This window comes from Salmo salar, chromosome 06 (assembly GCF_965601325.2).
Source record: "Salmo salar chromosome 06, fSalSal1, whole genome shotgun sequence".
NCBI lineage: Eukaryota > Metazoa > Chordata > Actinopteri > Salmoniformes > Salmonidae > Salmo > Salmo salar.
Genome location: NC_138296.1, coordinates 45,059,095 through 45,073,934, shown reverse-complemented (window position 1 = coordinate 45,073,934; position 14,840 = coordinate 45,059,095). Strand labels below are relative to the sequence as shown.

Here is a 14,840-nt window from a genome sequence, read left to right as displayed (position 1 = left end):
ACCTGTGTTGAGTTCTGTATTGCGTCTAGTGTCACTAATGATGTCGATCATTTACTTTTAAACCTCTTCAGGATCGGTGGGTCCCCTGCGGAGCGGTTGAGCTAACTTTGGCTAATGCGATTAGCATGAGGTTGTTAGTAACAAGAACATTTCCCAGGACATAGATATATCTGATATTGGCAGAACGCTTAAATTCTTGTTAATCTAACTGCACTGCCCAATTTACAGTAGTTATTACAGTGAAAGAATACCATGCTTTTGTTTGAGGAGAGTGCACAGTTTTGAACATGAAAAGTTATTAATAAAAACAAATTAGGCACATTTGGGCAGTCTTGATACAACATTTTGAATAGAAATGCAATGGTTCATTGGATCAGTCTAAAACTTTACACATACCATCTAGTGGCCAAAATCTAAATTGCACCTGGGCTGGAATAATACATTATGGCCTTCTCTTGCATTTCAAAGATGATGGTAAAAGAAATATAAAAAAAGGTTGGTGTTTTCTTTTGTATTATCTTTTACCAGATCTAATGTGTTATATTCTCCTACATTCCTATCATATTTCCACAAACTTCAAAGTGTTTCCTTTCAAATGGTACCAAGAATATGCATGTCCTTGCCGCAGGGCCTGAGTTACAGGCAGTTAGATTTGGGTATGTCGTTTTAGGTGACAATTGAAAAAAAGGGGGCCGATCCTTAAGAGGTTTTAACAGAACGTGCTGCTTCACAGAAAATATAACTTCTGTATTTCACATATAAGCCTCAGTTTTACCAACAGGTTGTATGCAGCAAATGAAAGAAAAATATAATTCATTGACTTCAAAGTCTGCTGAAATGTTGTGAACGAGTCTTTCTAAGCAGCTTCATATCAAAATGTTCGAAAGTAACAGAATTTTCATTCAAGAACTTTCTCTTCACTTTGATTCAGGAATTAAAGTCCCTGGCTGTACTTTGTATTGTAACCGTATTTAACTTTGCGTGGGCTGCTGTTTAATGTTTCATAAATAGACGACTGATTGCTTTATTGTTAACGGGGAGGCAGGCTGTACTTACAAAGGAATCAACATTTAAATCCTTACCTGTTTCTATAATTACAATACACTATTAAATGAATGAACAGAATGACATCTACACAGCATTAGTTGATGATACCGCCAACTGTTGTCATTTACAAGTCCCTGATCGAAATTAGACAAGCTAATAGGATTATTCCAGCTTGGTGGACACCAAACACTTTGTTTGATCTCCAGTTATTATACAGTGATAAATAAACTGTAACTGACCCCCTAGAAGTGTAATTAAATATTTGTGTAAAGAGCGAATCGTTTGTTTGTACACACGCTTGTCAGTTCGCAGCCTAAAGCGCTTATAACCAGACATATCGTGAGCATCCTAAATTCGCTTTTACAGGCTTTGTTTAGCTGATAAACAGAATATTAGGTCTGGGGCGGGCTTTAATATTCTCTCACACTATCTGAGGGATTATTTTGAAAGCATCATCATAGCCTACACCTGCTCACCATAACGTCGGTGCCATTGCTTCTTCATATAATAGCCTACTCAACAATGCCCAGGGACAGGACAAGTATAAATGACTGTAAGGTTATTATAATACTCCTGTTCAAACATAATAAATACTGAACCATGGAGGTTCTATGTGAATAATAGTAGTGGTCTGGTCGATGATGAGAGATACTGTTTACTACTCAGGATAATATCACTGCTGTTGTTCCAAGTCAATGTTCTCTACACTCAAAGTCATTGTGGATGCCAGAGATAATGACCTATGAGAATATAGTTCCCCGTTTGGCCATTAAAGAGGGCTTGATGGTACTAAAGATAACAGATGGTAATGGAAGCAGGAGAATAATATTACTGTAGCAGGTGATCATCATGAGAAGAAGAATATGAACAGTTGGATGCAATTTGCCTCTTAAGGCTCCTGTGTGAGGTCCTCTATCTTGACACAAGCTCAACACCGAAAGCCAAACTGGGAAGGGAAGAAGTCCTTACAAACCATTGAAGATATGTATAATGTGAGCCTTGGATACTCTTTCAGTAACTAGAATATGTATAGCCAATCATATAGCCTATCACTAGGGCAAATATATATATGGTTTTCATTACAAAGGCATGGTTGATAAGGTTGAGTCCATAGGAGGCAAAGACAATAAGCTCTCATACCCAATATTCAATCTGCATGTAGATGATGGTGATTTATGGTTGCTTTCAGTTTGTGAGAGCATCTAAACCTACGCATCTCGTTGACCGGTTTAGGCTACAGTACCGTATAGTACAGTGCCGTATAGTGCTGCAGAGATCCTACTGTTCGTCGGGGGTTGGCTGAAATAGCTTGACTGTGTGCACTTGAGAGAGAAACTGATATTTGAATAAGGCATGTTCATAAAACAGAGAGAGGCTGCTACCCAGCAAGTTAATCTCAGCGAAAATAGCACTGGCGTCTACACACACGGGGAAAGTATGGAGAGAGAGGAGGAACGGAAATAGACTTCTCTGCTGGAAAGTTTGCCCAGATTGATCAACTTGATTACATTTTCCCATCTCTCAATTCAAGTAGTCTGTCTCTGAATGTGTCTCTCTATGACTGTGCTTACTCCAATGTTATACTGTTACGGTGGCATTTAGAGGGTGAGTGCAGAACTGAACTGTACAGTACCTCGGGTTCTTTTCAGAATCCTCCTTTGTTGTTATGCCTCCTGTTTATTATGCTGTGGATATTCGAATGTTGGCACTTCAGGGAGAAATGCAGCTTGAGCAAAGTGTTGTCGAGATTGATACATTCATCTACCATAATTAAGGTTACAAAGCATTGCCACATTCTACATCCATCAGAATTCATATAATGGGAGTTCTTCAGTGGTGGTGACAGACCATAACCAATACTTATGCCTTTGATTACATATTCTAATAATAACACTCCATATAACTGCCTGTCACTGACAGTCGATGAAGGTTGCATAAATCGTTCAATTGTCTACTCCCCCCCCCCCCCCCCCCCCCCATGGAGAGCGGAACTCATCATCTCTTTAAAATGCACGTGAGACTTGGCACGAAAGCGCACTCAAGCGGGCACATGTGCGCATGCAGGGCAGTCTTACGTACAGATTTACACCTCCTTCGAAATGTCCAAGAGGACCCGCTTGAGAGGTTCGAGCTGTGTAGAAGTTGTGTTCAGTTTATTACTTTGACTCGCAAGTATGATGCTGAATAGGGCATCTGGTTAGGACTGTGATAGTTTCTCTCAGCTGACACGCACCGACATATCAGCTTTTGGCCGTGCTGCTATTATCGAATTTAAAAGAAGATTATACATTTCTCATTTGATTTTTACTTTGGTTTGTTTTCCCAGTCACATGACGCAAATTGCAACTGCGAGCCAAGTTTTAGCCGTGAGTGTGTTTCTGTTGAACCGCGTGCGCCCATAGCTGCCAAGCGCTGTCAGACTGACATCACGGAGATATGAACATCTCCTTCTTCGACCAAGCCCAGGGCGCACTATTCAACAGGAGCCAAGTCCTCGCTGGTACTCTGGTGAACTGCTGCAACGCGACCGACGTGGCAACCAGTGACGGCGGCTCGCTGGCGCTACCTCCGGACGAGCGGAAACTCTTCATCAGTCGCGTCGTACAGATCGCCGTCCTGTGCGTACTGTCGCTCACCGTCATGTTTGGTATCTTTTTCCTCGGCTGCAACCTCATGATCAAATCGGAGAGTATGATTAACTTTATGGTGAAGGACCGGAGACCTTCCAAAGACGTAGAAGCGCCGGGGATGATAGGACTCAGCTAGTCTCTTTCGCCGGGATGGAGAATGGTGTGTAGCAGCGCGCCACGGACCCATAGCCTCACCACGCTGTCTTTGGGGCGGCACGATGATATGCAATGCGTTTGATTTCCTTACGAAATATGTTTGCCAATAAAGACTGCAATTGCATTCAAGCGCGGACAATTCCTCACATCAAAAGTTCAAAGAGAACAAGGAATGCATCGTTGTTTACGCATAGGCTGTTGGATATGGTTTTGTTTTTGACTGTCAACTTGAACAAAGTAATGGACTCTTGTGATATAAGTGTTTACACGTTGTTACCTCATTCTATTTGCAAAAGTCGATATTTCATAATTGTTTAAGTAACAAAACTAACTCGTCAGCAACTTTACGCATGCAGATGTTATGTTTTTTTCCTTTCCAGTTCTGACAGTAGGCTATACGTTTTGGATGTGGGAGTTCTCTGAAAATATATTTTTCTTGGTCCCGTTTCTTAGTAGCATGTCGGGCAAACACTCAAGGTGCTGGGATCTTGCATGTTTAACTAACCCCATCACTGCTTGAAAGAGTGTTTTCTGGTCCAGTTCAGCATGCAAGCGGCTTGGTCTGTAGCCTGCAGTACAAGGTGGTATTTAGACCTACTGTTTTTGCACTTTTTGAAAGCACCTGATGCTGCATGACTTTTTTGTACCAAGATGAAACTTGAATGAAAAGTTCAGCATGCTACGAATAAACGTGACGTTGTCGTATCTCTTCATTGATATCCATTGCACATAATGTACCTAGGCAACCTGTTGCAGTAAATTCGATTTATTCACGTATGGCATAGGCCTATCGCACAAAGCAGCATAAATATGCAGTATAAATTAAACAATTGAATTACATTTAAATGTGATCAAGGATCTTGTGCATGTTATACTGTACTGTAATAGGAATACCAATAACAGTAACAATAATAATAATATAAGGCAGTAATAATAACAACGATTATAATAATAACAATAATAATGATCATGTTATTAGTCTATTATAATTATAATAATCTATTATAAGGATGCATATTAATGGTTTATAGACACAAGTCTAAACTATTCACCATTTGCACACAGTTACGCACGTAAATAACTGTGTGTAAAATCTAATATTGTTCAAATGCATAGATTTTAATTGGTTGTAAGACTAGTACGTTTTAATGCACAGGTGAACAATTACTCAAGACTATTACATGTTGTGCACTCATGCCTTGACTTTTATCAAAATGTATTTGTGAATTTCTTATCTGACGATAAAGTGGAGATAATCCACGGAGGGTATGATCCATAGAGGCCTTCTCTCTATAAAATCCCTGCAGTCAAGTAAAGTCAAGGTTGAGAAGAGACATATCCCACTGGGCAGAAACTGGTTTAATCGACGTTGTTTCAATGTCATTTGTAAATTTATTGTGGCATGGATCTACCTGCAAAACACATTGGATTTGAAAAAAGTAATCAACGTAAACATGTTTTGAGGATGGAATTTCAACCGAAGGATTATGTCGTAATTGTAAACAATTATCAACATAGACAAACCTTGTATAAAATATTTTTAATTTGTACCTTTAAAACAATGTCAGGACTTCAATGTTATATCCACTATCAAAAAGAAACTAAACAATAGGCTGGGCTCCTACTGGTCGCCCACCCTATTAGCTCCTACTGGTCGCCCACCCAATTAGCTCCTACTGGTCGCCCATCCAATAAGCTGCTACTGGTCGCCCATCCAATAAGCTCCTACTGGTCGCCCATCCAATTAGCTCCTACTGGTCGCCCACCCAATTAGCTCCTACTGGTCGCCCGCCCAATTAGCTCCTACTGGTCGCCCACCCAATTAGCTCCTACTGGTCGCCCACCCAATTAGCTCCTACTGGTCGCCCACCCAATTAGCTCCTACTGGTCGCTCACCCAATTAGCTCCTACTGGTCGCCCACCCAATTAGCTCCTATTGGTCGCCCACCCAAATAGCTCCTACTGGTCGCCCACCCAATTAGCTCCTACTGGTCGCCCACCCAATTAGCTCCTACTGGTTGCCCACCCAATTAGCTCCTACTGGTCGCTCACCCAATTAGCTCCTACTGGTCGCCCACCCAATTAGCTCCTACTGGTCGCCCACCCAATTAGCTCCTATTGGTCGCCCACCCAATTAGCTCCTACTGGTCGCCCACCCAATTAGCTCCTACTGGTCGCCCACCCAATTAGCTCCTACTGGTCGCCCATCCAATTAGCTCCTACTGGTCGCCCACCCAATTAGCTCCTACTGGTCGCCCACCCAATTAGCTCCTACTGGTCGCCCACCCAATTAGCTCCTACTGGTCGCCCACCCAATTAGCTCCTACTGGTCGCCCACCCAATAAGCTCCTACTGGTCGCCCATCCAGAGTTTTACCCAAACTCTGCTAGTTTTCATATTTGTCACTGGCTACTACCAATGTGCTATCATGAGAAGGATTATTGATTTCTAAATAACGAAATATATTCACTGTTGTTATCAAAGTCAGTCCAAAGAGTAGGTTTAAACAGAGCAAATAAAATGTAACCATACTTTATAAATCATATATCATCAATATTATAGTATTTATTCCTAGATAGCATTTGCAAGTCATCAACAGCTGATGTTTCAATTCAACCCGTGGTTCAACTAAAAATAGACAATACATACGGTATAGGCCTATGGTTTCAAGCTTTGGTTGGGTTCAAATGTAATCTTCAAGTTAATCATTAATATGTTGGATTCACATCTCCAACTCAACCAAAAATCAAAGTTAAAGCATAGCACTAAATCAAATCAAACTTTATTTAAAGTGCATTCAAAGTTTGATCAGATCATTAACTTAGATTTAGGGCTATGCTTTAACTTTGATTTTTGGTTGAGATGGAGATGTGAATCCAACATATCAATTATCAACTGGATATTGAATTGTGTTTGGTTGTCATCGCAACCAGATATCAACGTTTGAAGGAGAGGTATCTTCAGCTTGGATCGTTCCATCTGTGCCACTGATTTACGCACCGTCCAGACGCCGAATTTATGACGAGTTGAAGTGAGTAGAAATTAAGAGCGGGCTGGCACGGTTATAAACTTCGCTTGACGTACGGATTGGTTTCTCAGCTTAACACTGCAGCGACATCTTTGTCGGTTTTGGGTCGAATTCAGGCATAACAGCGACCTCTCACAGAAGGTCTCCACCTGCGAATCCGAGACCCTGATTGTGCTTCCGTTGTGGGTGTGGTAGAGAAGCAAACTTTATTTGCATGCAATTAACATGTGTTAATATGCATTACCATGTCTTCCGACAGTGGAAGAACTGCTCTGGTGCGCCACATGAAACAGAGGCGCGCTTCACCCGCACTGCGCTGAAAGAGCGGCCGAGGCTGCTGAACTATTATCAGCAGTCCGACGATGCGCAATTATAATCGTTTCAGGCGGCACTCGATCCCCGCTCTTCCAGTGAGAAAGTGACGTTTTAGAGCGGTGTTTGAACTAGGGCTAAGTCTGGCTTTAATTCCACTTTGTCTACAAATTAATAATTGACATGTTGGATAATGAATGGAACTTATATAACGGTTTGATTTGATTTAGTCCTATTCTTTAACTTATATTTTTGGTTGAAATGGAGACATGAATCCAACATATCAATTATACATTTTTAGACAAACTGGAATTAAAGCCAGACTAAGTCTGTAGCACAAACTATACATCTCCTGCTTTTAAAAATGATTGAAAGTGCAGTGGTTACACATTTAGATGATAACTAAACCAAAAATCTGATATTATTTTTCCATTGGAATTTGGTTGTGCTTTTAGATGCTTGAAAGCATAGTGCTAACACATCCGAAAGTCAACAAATCTCTGGCTGTCTTTTTGAGTGGGTGAATAAAGGTTGAAATCTCATTGATTAATGTCTAGACAAAATATTACCCAAATTTCCACCAAATGTTACCCAAATTTCACTTTGAAATGATGTGGTGTGCCCAGTGGGACAGTAACCGATATGGTTCAGACTTCAAAGTCAGACTGAGGTATGCCTGCAAGTCTGGTCAAATACTCTTAGCACTCAGCAAGGTGCTTAAGTCTTCTCTCAATGCAGGCTCCAGTCCATGAGACTCTTTGGTTGCCACACACACACACACACACACACACACACACACACACACACACACACACACACACGCACACACACACGCACACACACACGCACACACACACGCACGCACGCACGCACGCACGCACGCACGCACGCACGCACGCACGCACGCACGCACGCACGCACGCACGCACACACACACACACACACACACACACACGCACACACTAGCTCCTTGTCCACTGAGGCATCCACATACCCTCAGGCTGAAATCCATTTAATCAAAAGAAGTGAAAGAAAACAACACAGCACAACGTTCTGAGAATGTGGGCCCATTGACATGGAGACCACAAAACCCTTAGACTTAGATTTGAAGCCCATGAAACTTGAAGCCCTTTGCTGTAGATATGACCATTCTTTGATCACTGGCTAACCTCTGCTTATAAGGCACAATAACAATTATGAATCTAGATGTTTCTTCATTGCCACTGTGATCTGGAGAACAAACACACTGTAGTGTTCTGAGATACAGTCGTGATCTGCAGGTGAATGCTGATTGAGCGAGAACAACGTGCTGCTCTATATTTAGAAGAAAAGGCGGTTCACTTCTTAACTAAATTACATGAGACCCCAGACTGCCTGGGTGAGGGAGGGAGGGAGGATGGGAGGGAGGAGGAGGGGGTGAGGGAGGGAGGGAGGGAGGGAGGGAGGGGAGGGGAGGGAGGGAGGGAGGGAGGGAGGGAGGGAGGGAGGGATGGGGAGACTCCAGCACACTGTTGTGTCGGAGGAAAAACAACATCTATCATGAACCACTAGTTATAGCAGGGAAGATGACAATAACAGGAAAACACTCTTAGATGTGAAAAAAAGGAAAATGCTTAGCTACAACACTCACTGATGGATCATGGAAACAATGGGACCTAATTGGAACTGTCATATCTGAAGTCCCTTAATGAAGATTAAAAAGAATGACATGCTTAATTATGCAAATTCCACTTTGAAGGATTGATTGATTGTGTGACAAGGATAAATTAAAATGCAAATGATATGGCGAGGACTGGTGTGGGAGAGATAGGGATGATTGTTTCAAAACGGTTGATGGGGAAGATTGAGAGGCATCAAGAGCATTGGATCGCTATGCTGTGTGAACACACAGTAAGTACACTGTACTGTTGCAGGAGCTGTTTCTCATGCAGTCATTCAGTGCTAGACTGACGGACGTTAACCCTTCCTCTTTGTGGAGAATGTGGCCCTTTATTGCTCTGGTACACTGCTCGGAGCGCTCCATAGAGCTATATTAGCTTGTCAGGCAACGTCAGGGGTGACTTTTAACAACAGAAACAGCAGTGGATATAATGAACGCTACACCAGGACTGGAAACATGACAGAAAAAATGGTGATTAAGTCACGGTTGGTATTTAACACTTAGCGGAATAATGCATTAAATTATTTACCAGCATAGAAACTTTGTCTGGAATGAAACTTTCACATATTACATTGTTTTATAGTGTTGCCGAATATGTTCTGTCTGGGAATGATTTTGAGTATTTGAGAAATATCCAAAATACAAATTTGCCAGGGAGAGATGAGTCCAACCTTTTACAAAAACAAGTAGCTATTCTCCTTGTATCTTGGGGGAGAGCAATCCACAATAGACACAATTTCTGTGCCGGCACCAGGCTCACTATAATTTAAGTGGCCTTTCTCAACCCAATTCAAGTCATTTCTAATGGGACGTGCTGTAGAGAACGGAGACAGAGAGAACGGAGGCATAGCAGTGACACTAGACAATAGCGACATCGAAAAGGGGTTTTACTATTCCATCTCTCCCCCTGCATCCCCCTTTCTGATTCTTCTCAGATAGACGGAGATGCATTCCTATTCAGCCATTCTCTGAGGCTGGTAGCTAGGGTTGCACATTTTGGGGAATATTCAGAGGTGGAAACTTTCTGTGGGAATTAACGGGAATATATGGGAATTAACGGAAATATATGCCGATTAATATTAATACCATTTAAATGTAGATGTTTACCATATCATGTGGAAACAGAAACATAAACCTTTTACCTTTTAACATAAGTAGACATAATTGCAAAGGATTAAATCCTTCCAATAGAAAAAATTTATTAAATGAGTCGACTCTTCACATGGGATGATTTCACTGAACAACAAAAGAAAGGGAATATTTAATGATCCCCAATGATCCATCACATCTCTCAAAAACTTTTCCAATATACATCTGTAAAATGATAGGAAGACAACCAAAGCTTTAGTTTCTAGACAATCAGGCTTCCATGTCTTCTCCCTGGACCTCCTCAATGTCCACCTCTTGAACATCAGACTGAGGCCTCATCTTCACTGTCACTTTCCAACCTTGTTGAGGATGGCTCATTGTCAGGCTGAAAAAGCCTCAAATTTGCCAGGATGGCCACCAATTTTTCAACCCTTGTATTGGTCAGCCTGTTGCGTGCTTTGGTGTGTGTGTGTGTTCCCAAACAAGGACCAGTTGCGCTCTGAGGCAACTGATGTTGGTGGGATTTGGAGGATGATAGGGACAACAGGGGAAAGAGCCTCAGATCCACAAAGTCCCTTCCACCACGTGGCTGATGAGATATGTTGGCACATCTGCCATATTGCATCTCCATCCCAAAGCCCTTGCTTGGAAGTGTACTTCGGCAAACTGCCAAGAACCTTGCCCTCATCCAGGCCAAGGTGGCGAGACATGGTAGTGATGACACCATAGGCTTTGTTGATCTCTGCACCAGACAGGATGCTCTTGCCAGCATGTACGCTGCGGAGTGTATGGGCTTCAGGCAGAAGTCTTAACGCTTTTTGATGTACAGTTGAAGTCGGAAGTTTACATACACCTGACATTTAATCCTAGTAAAAATCCCCTGTCTTAGGTCAGTTAGGATCCAGATTTTATTTTAAGAATGTGTAATGTCAGAATAATAGTAGAGAGAATGATTTATTTCAGATTTTATTTCTGTCATCACATTCCCAGTGGGTCAGAAGTTTACATACACTCAATTAGTATTTGGTAGCATTGTCTTTTAATTGTTTAACTTGGGTCAAACGTTTCAAGTAGCCTTCCACAAGCTTCCCACAATAAGTTGGGTGAATTTTGGCCCATTCCTCCTGACAGAGCTGGTGTAACTGAATCAGGTTTGTAGACCTCCTTGCTCGCACACGCTTTGTCAGTTTTGCCCACAAATGTTCTATAGGATTGAGGTCAGAGCTTTGTGATGGTCACTCCAATACCTTGACTTTGTTGTCCTTAAGACATTTTGCCACAACTTTGGAAGTATGCTTGGGGTCATTGTCCATTTGGAAGACCCATTTGCGACCAAGCTTTAACTTCCTGACTGATGTCTTGAGAAGTTGCTTCAATATATCCACATAATTGTCCATCCTCATGATGCCATCTATTTTGTGAGGTGCACCATGCCCTCCTGCAGCAAAGCACCCCACAACATGATGCTGCCACCCCCGTGCTTCATGGTTGGGATGGTGTTCTTCTGCTTGCAAGCCTCCCCCTTTTTCCTCCAAACATAACGATGGACATTATGGCCAAACAGTTCTATCCATGTGCAGTTGCAAACCATAGTCTGGGTTATTTATGGAGGTTTTGGAGCAGTGGCTTCTTTCTTGCTGAGCGGCCTTTCAGCTTATGTCGATATAGGACTCGTTTTACTGTGGATATAGATACTTTTGTACCTGTTTCCTCCAGCATCTTCAGAAGGTCCTTTGCTGTTGTTCTGGGATTGATTGCTGCTACTCTCTGTTTATCATATATGCATAGTCACTATAGTTATACACTCATGTACATAGTACCTCAATTGGGCCGACCAACCACTGCTCCCGCAAATTGGCCAACCGGGCTATCTGCATATCTGCATAGGCGTCTACTTCCTGAGCGGTATGATGGCTGCGTGGTCCCATGGTGTTTATACTTGCATACTATTGTTTGTACAGATGAACGTGGTACCTTCAGGCATTTGGAAATTGCACCCAAGGATGAACCAGACTTGTGGAGGTCTTTGCTGATTTCTTTGGATTTTCCCATGATGTCAAGCAAAGAGGCACCGAGTTTGAAGGTAGGCCTTGAAATACATCCACAGGTACACCTCCAATTGACTCAAATGATGTCAATTAGCCTATCAGAAGCTTCTAAAGCCATGACATCACTTTCTGGAATTTTCCAAGCTGTTTAAAGGCAGTCAACTTAGTGTATGTAAACTTCTGACCCACTGGAATTGTGATACAGTGAAATAATCTGTCTGTAAACAATGTTTGGAAAAATTACTTGTGTCATGCACAAAGTAGATGTCCTAACCGACTTGCCAAAACTATAGTTTGTTAACAAGAAATTTGTGGAGTGGTTGAAAAAAGAGTTTTAATGACTCGACTTCAACTGTATCACTCCAGTGTTAATGACTTATCTAAGTGTATGTAAACTTACGACTTCAACTGTATTTCAGAACTGCAGTTTCCTCTGCTTGGAGCAAGTGGGCAGGGCAGTACGGATTTCTTCTCTTACATCTGCAAGCAGAGTCTAAACATCAGACAGGATGGCATTGTCTCCCTCAATCCGTGCAATGGCTACTGCTATAGGTTTCAGGAGTTTCAGGCTGCTTACCACTCTCTCCCAAAATACACTACCATTCAAAAGTTTGGGGTCACTTAGAAATGTCCTTGTTTTTGAAAGAAAAGCAAATTTTTTGTCCATTAAAATAACATAAAATTGATAAGAAATACAGTGTAGACATTTTTTTTTTAATGGAATATCTACGTAGATGTACAGAGGCCCATTTATCAGCAAACATTACTCCCGTGTTCCAATGGCCGTTGTGTTAGCTAATCCAAGTTTATCATTTTAAAAGGCTAGTTGATCATCAGCATCCCGGGGCCGCCTCTTCACTGTTGACGTTGAGACTGGTGTTTTGCAGGTACTATTTAATGAAGCTGCCAGTTGAGGACATTTCCTTCAGTATAAATACCCAGGGGATAAGTGGGGAAGATGGGCGACACCTGGAGGGGGGTTGAAACAAGCACAAGGACAGGTGAAACAGATCAGGGTGTGACAGTACACCCCCCCGCCCCCCCCCCCCCCCCCCAGGGGCGCCACCTGGCATCCTACCTGGGTGCATACCTGATTGACCGTGGTGTCGGCGGTGAAAGTCGGCAATGAGGGCTGGGTCCAGGATGTCTCTAGCGGGGACCCAGCACCTCTCCTCCTGAGATAACTCTCCCAGTCAACCAGGTATTGGAAACCACTGCCCTGCGGTCGAACACTCAGGAGGCGTCTCACCGTGTACGTCAGGTGGCCATCGATGACAAGGGTCGGAGGGGTGGGCCTGGAAACAGAAGACAAAAGGCTGTGAGACACAGGCTTAATCCTAGACACATGGAACGTAGGGTGAATACGGAGGGTATGGGGTAACAAAATACGAACAGCAGTGGAACTAAGGACTCTAGAGATGGGGAAATGGCCAATGAAATGGGGGGAAAGTTTGCGGGACTCCACAAGAAGGGGCAGGTCCCGTGTGGATAGCCATACCCTCTGCCCAATGCGATCGAGAGGAGCTGGAGTCCGGCGGCGGTCTGCTTTTCGATGATACCTGGAGTTGGTTTTGAGAAGCGCCGCCTGGGCTCTTCTCCAGGTACGCCGACAGTGGCGGATGAACATCTGGGCCGAGGGTATGTTGACTTCCTGCTCTTGTTCCGGGAAGAGCGGAGGCTGATACCCCATGGAGCACTCGAAAGGGGAGAGTCCTGTGGCCAAACAGGGAAAGGAGAGACACTCTAGACCCAAACTGCTACAGACCTATATCTATCCTAACCTGCCTTTCTAAGGTCTTCAAAAGGCAAGTCAACAAACAGATCACCGACCATTTCGAATCCCACCGTACAATCTCCGCTATGCAATCTGGTTTCCGAGCTGGTCATGGGTGCATCTCAGCCACGCTCAAGGTCCTAAACAATATCATAACCGCCATCGATAAGAGACAATACTGTGCAGCTGTATTCATCGACCTGGCTAAGGCTTTCAACTCGGTCAATCACCATATTCTTATCGGCAGACTCACCAGCCTTGGTTTCTCAAATGACTGCCTCGCCTGGTTCACCAACTACTTCTCAGATAGAGTTCAGTGTGTCAAATCAGAGGGCCTGTTGTCCGGACCTCTGGCAGTCTCTATGGGGGTGCCACAAGGTTCAATTTCTCTGTATACATCAATGATGTCGCTCTTGCTGCTAGTGATTCTCTGATCCACCTCTACGCAGACGACACCATTCTGTATACTTCTGGCCCCTCTTTGGACACTGTGGTAACTAACCTCCAGACGAGCTTCAATGCCATACAACTCTCCTTCCGTGGCCTTCAACTGCTCTTAAACGCAGGTAAAACTAAATGCATGCTATTCAATCGATCACTGCCCGCACCTGCTCGCCCGTCCAGCATCACTACTCTGGACAGTTCTGACTTAGAATATGTGGACAAATATAAATACCTAGGTGTCTGGTTAGGCTGTAAACTCTCCTTCCAGACTCACATTAAGCATCTCCAATTCAAAATTAAATCTTGAATCGGCTTCCTATTTCGCAACAAAGCATCCTTCACTCATGCTGCCAAACATACCCTCGTAAAACTGACTATCCTACCGATCCGTGACTTCGGCAACATCATTTACAAAATAACCTCCAACACTCTACTCAGCAAATTGGATGCAGTCTATCACAGTGCCACCCGTTTTGTCACCAAAGCCCTATATACTACCCACCACTGCGACCTGTATGCTCTCGTTGGATGGCCCTCGCTTCATATTCGTCGTCAAACCCACTGGCTCCAGGTCATCTATAAGTCTTTGCTTGGTAAAGCCCTGCCTGATCTCAGCTCACTGGTCACCATAGCAGCACCCACCCGTAGCATG

At 43.2% G+C, this 14,840-nt stretch overlaps 1 protein-coding gene across 1 annotated transcript; it reads left to right on the top strand.

Moving 5' to 3' along the window:
- The first annotated feature begins 3,178 nt into the window (after positions 1 to 3,178).
- LOC100195920 (reprimo-like) lies at positions 3,179 to 4,537 on the top strand. The gene is given in 1 exon segment (NM_001140949.1): positions 3,179 to 4,537. A coding segment is annotated over 1 exon segment (330 nt). The 5' UTR covers positions 3,179 to 3,483; the 3' UTR covers positions 3,814 to 4,537.
- The last annotated feature ends 10,303 nt before the right edge of the window (positions 4,538 to 14,840 follow it).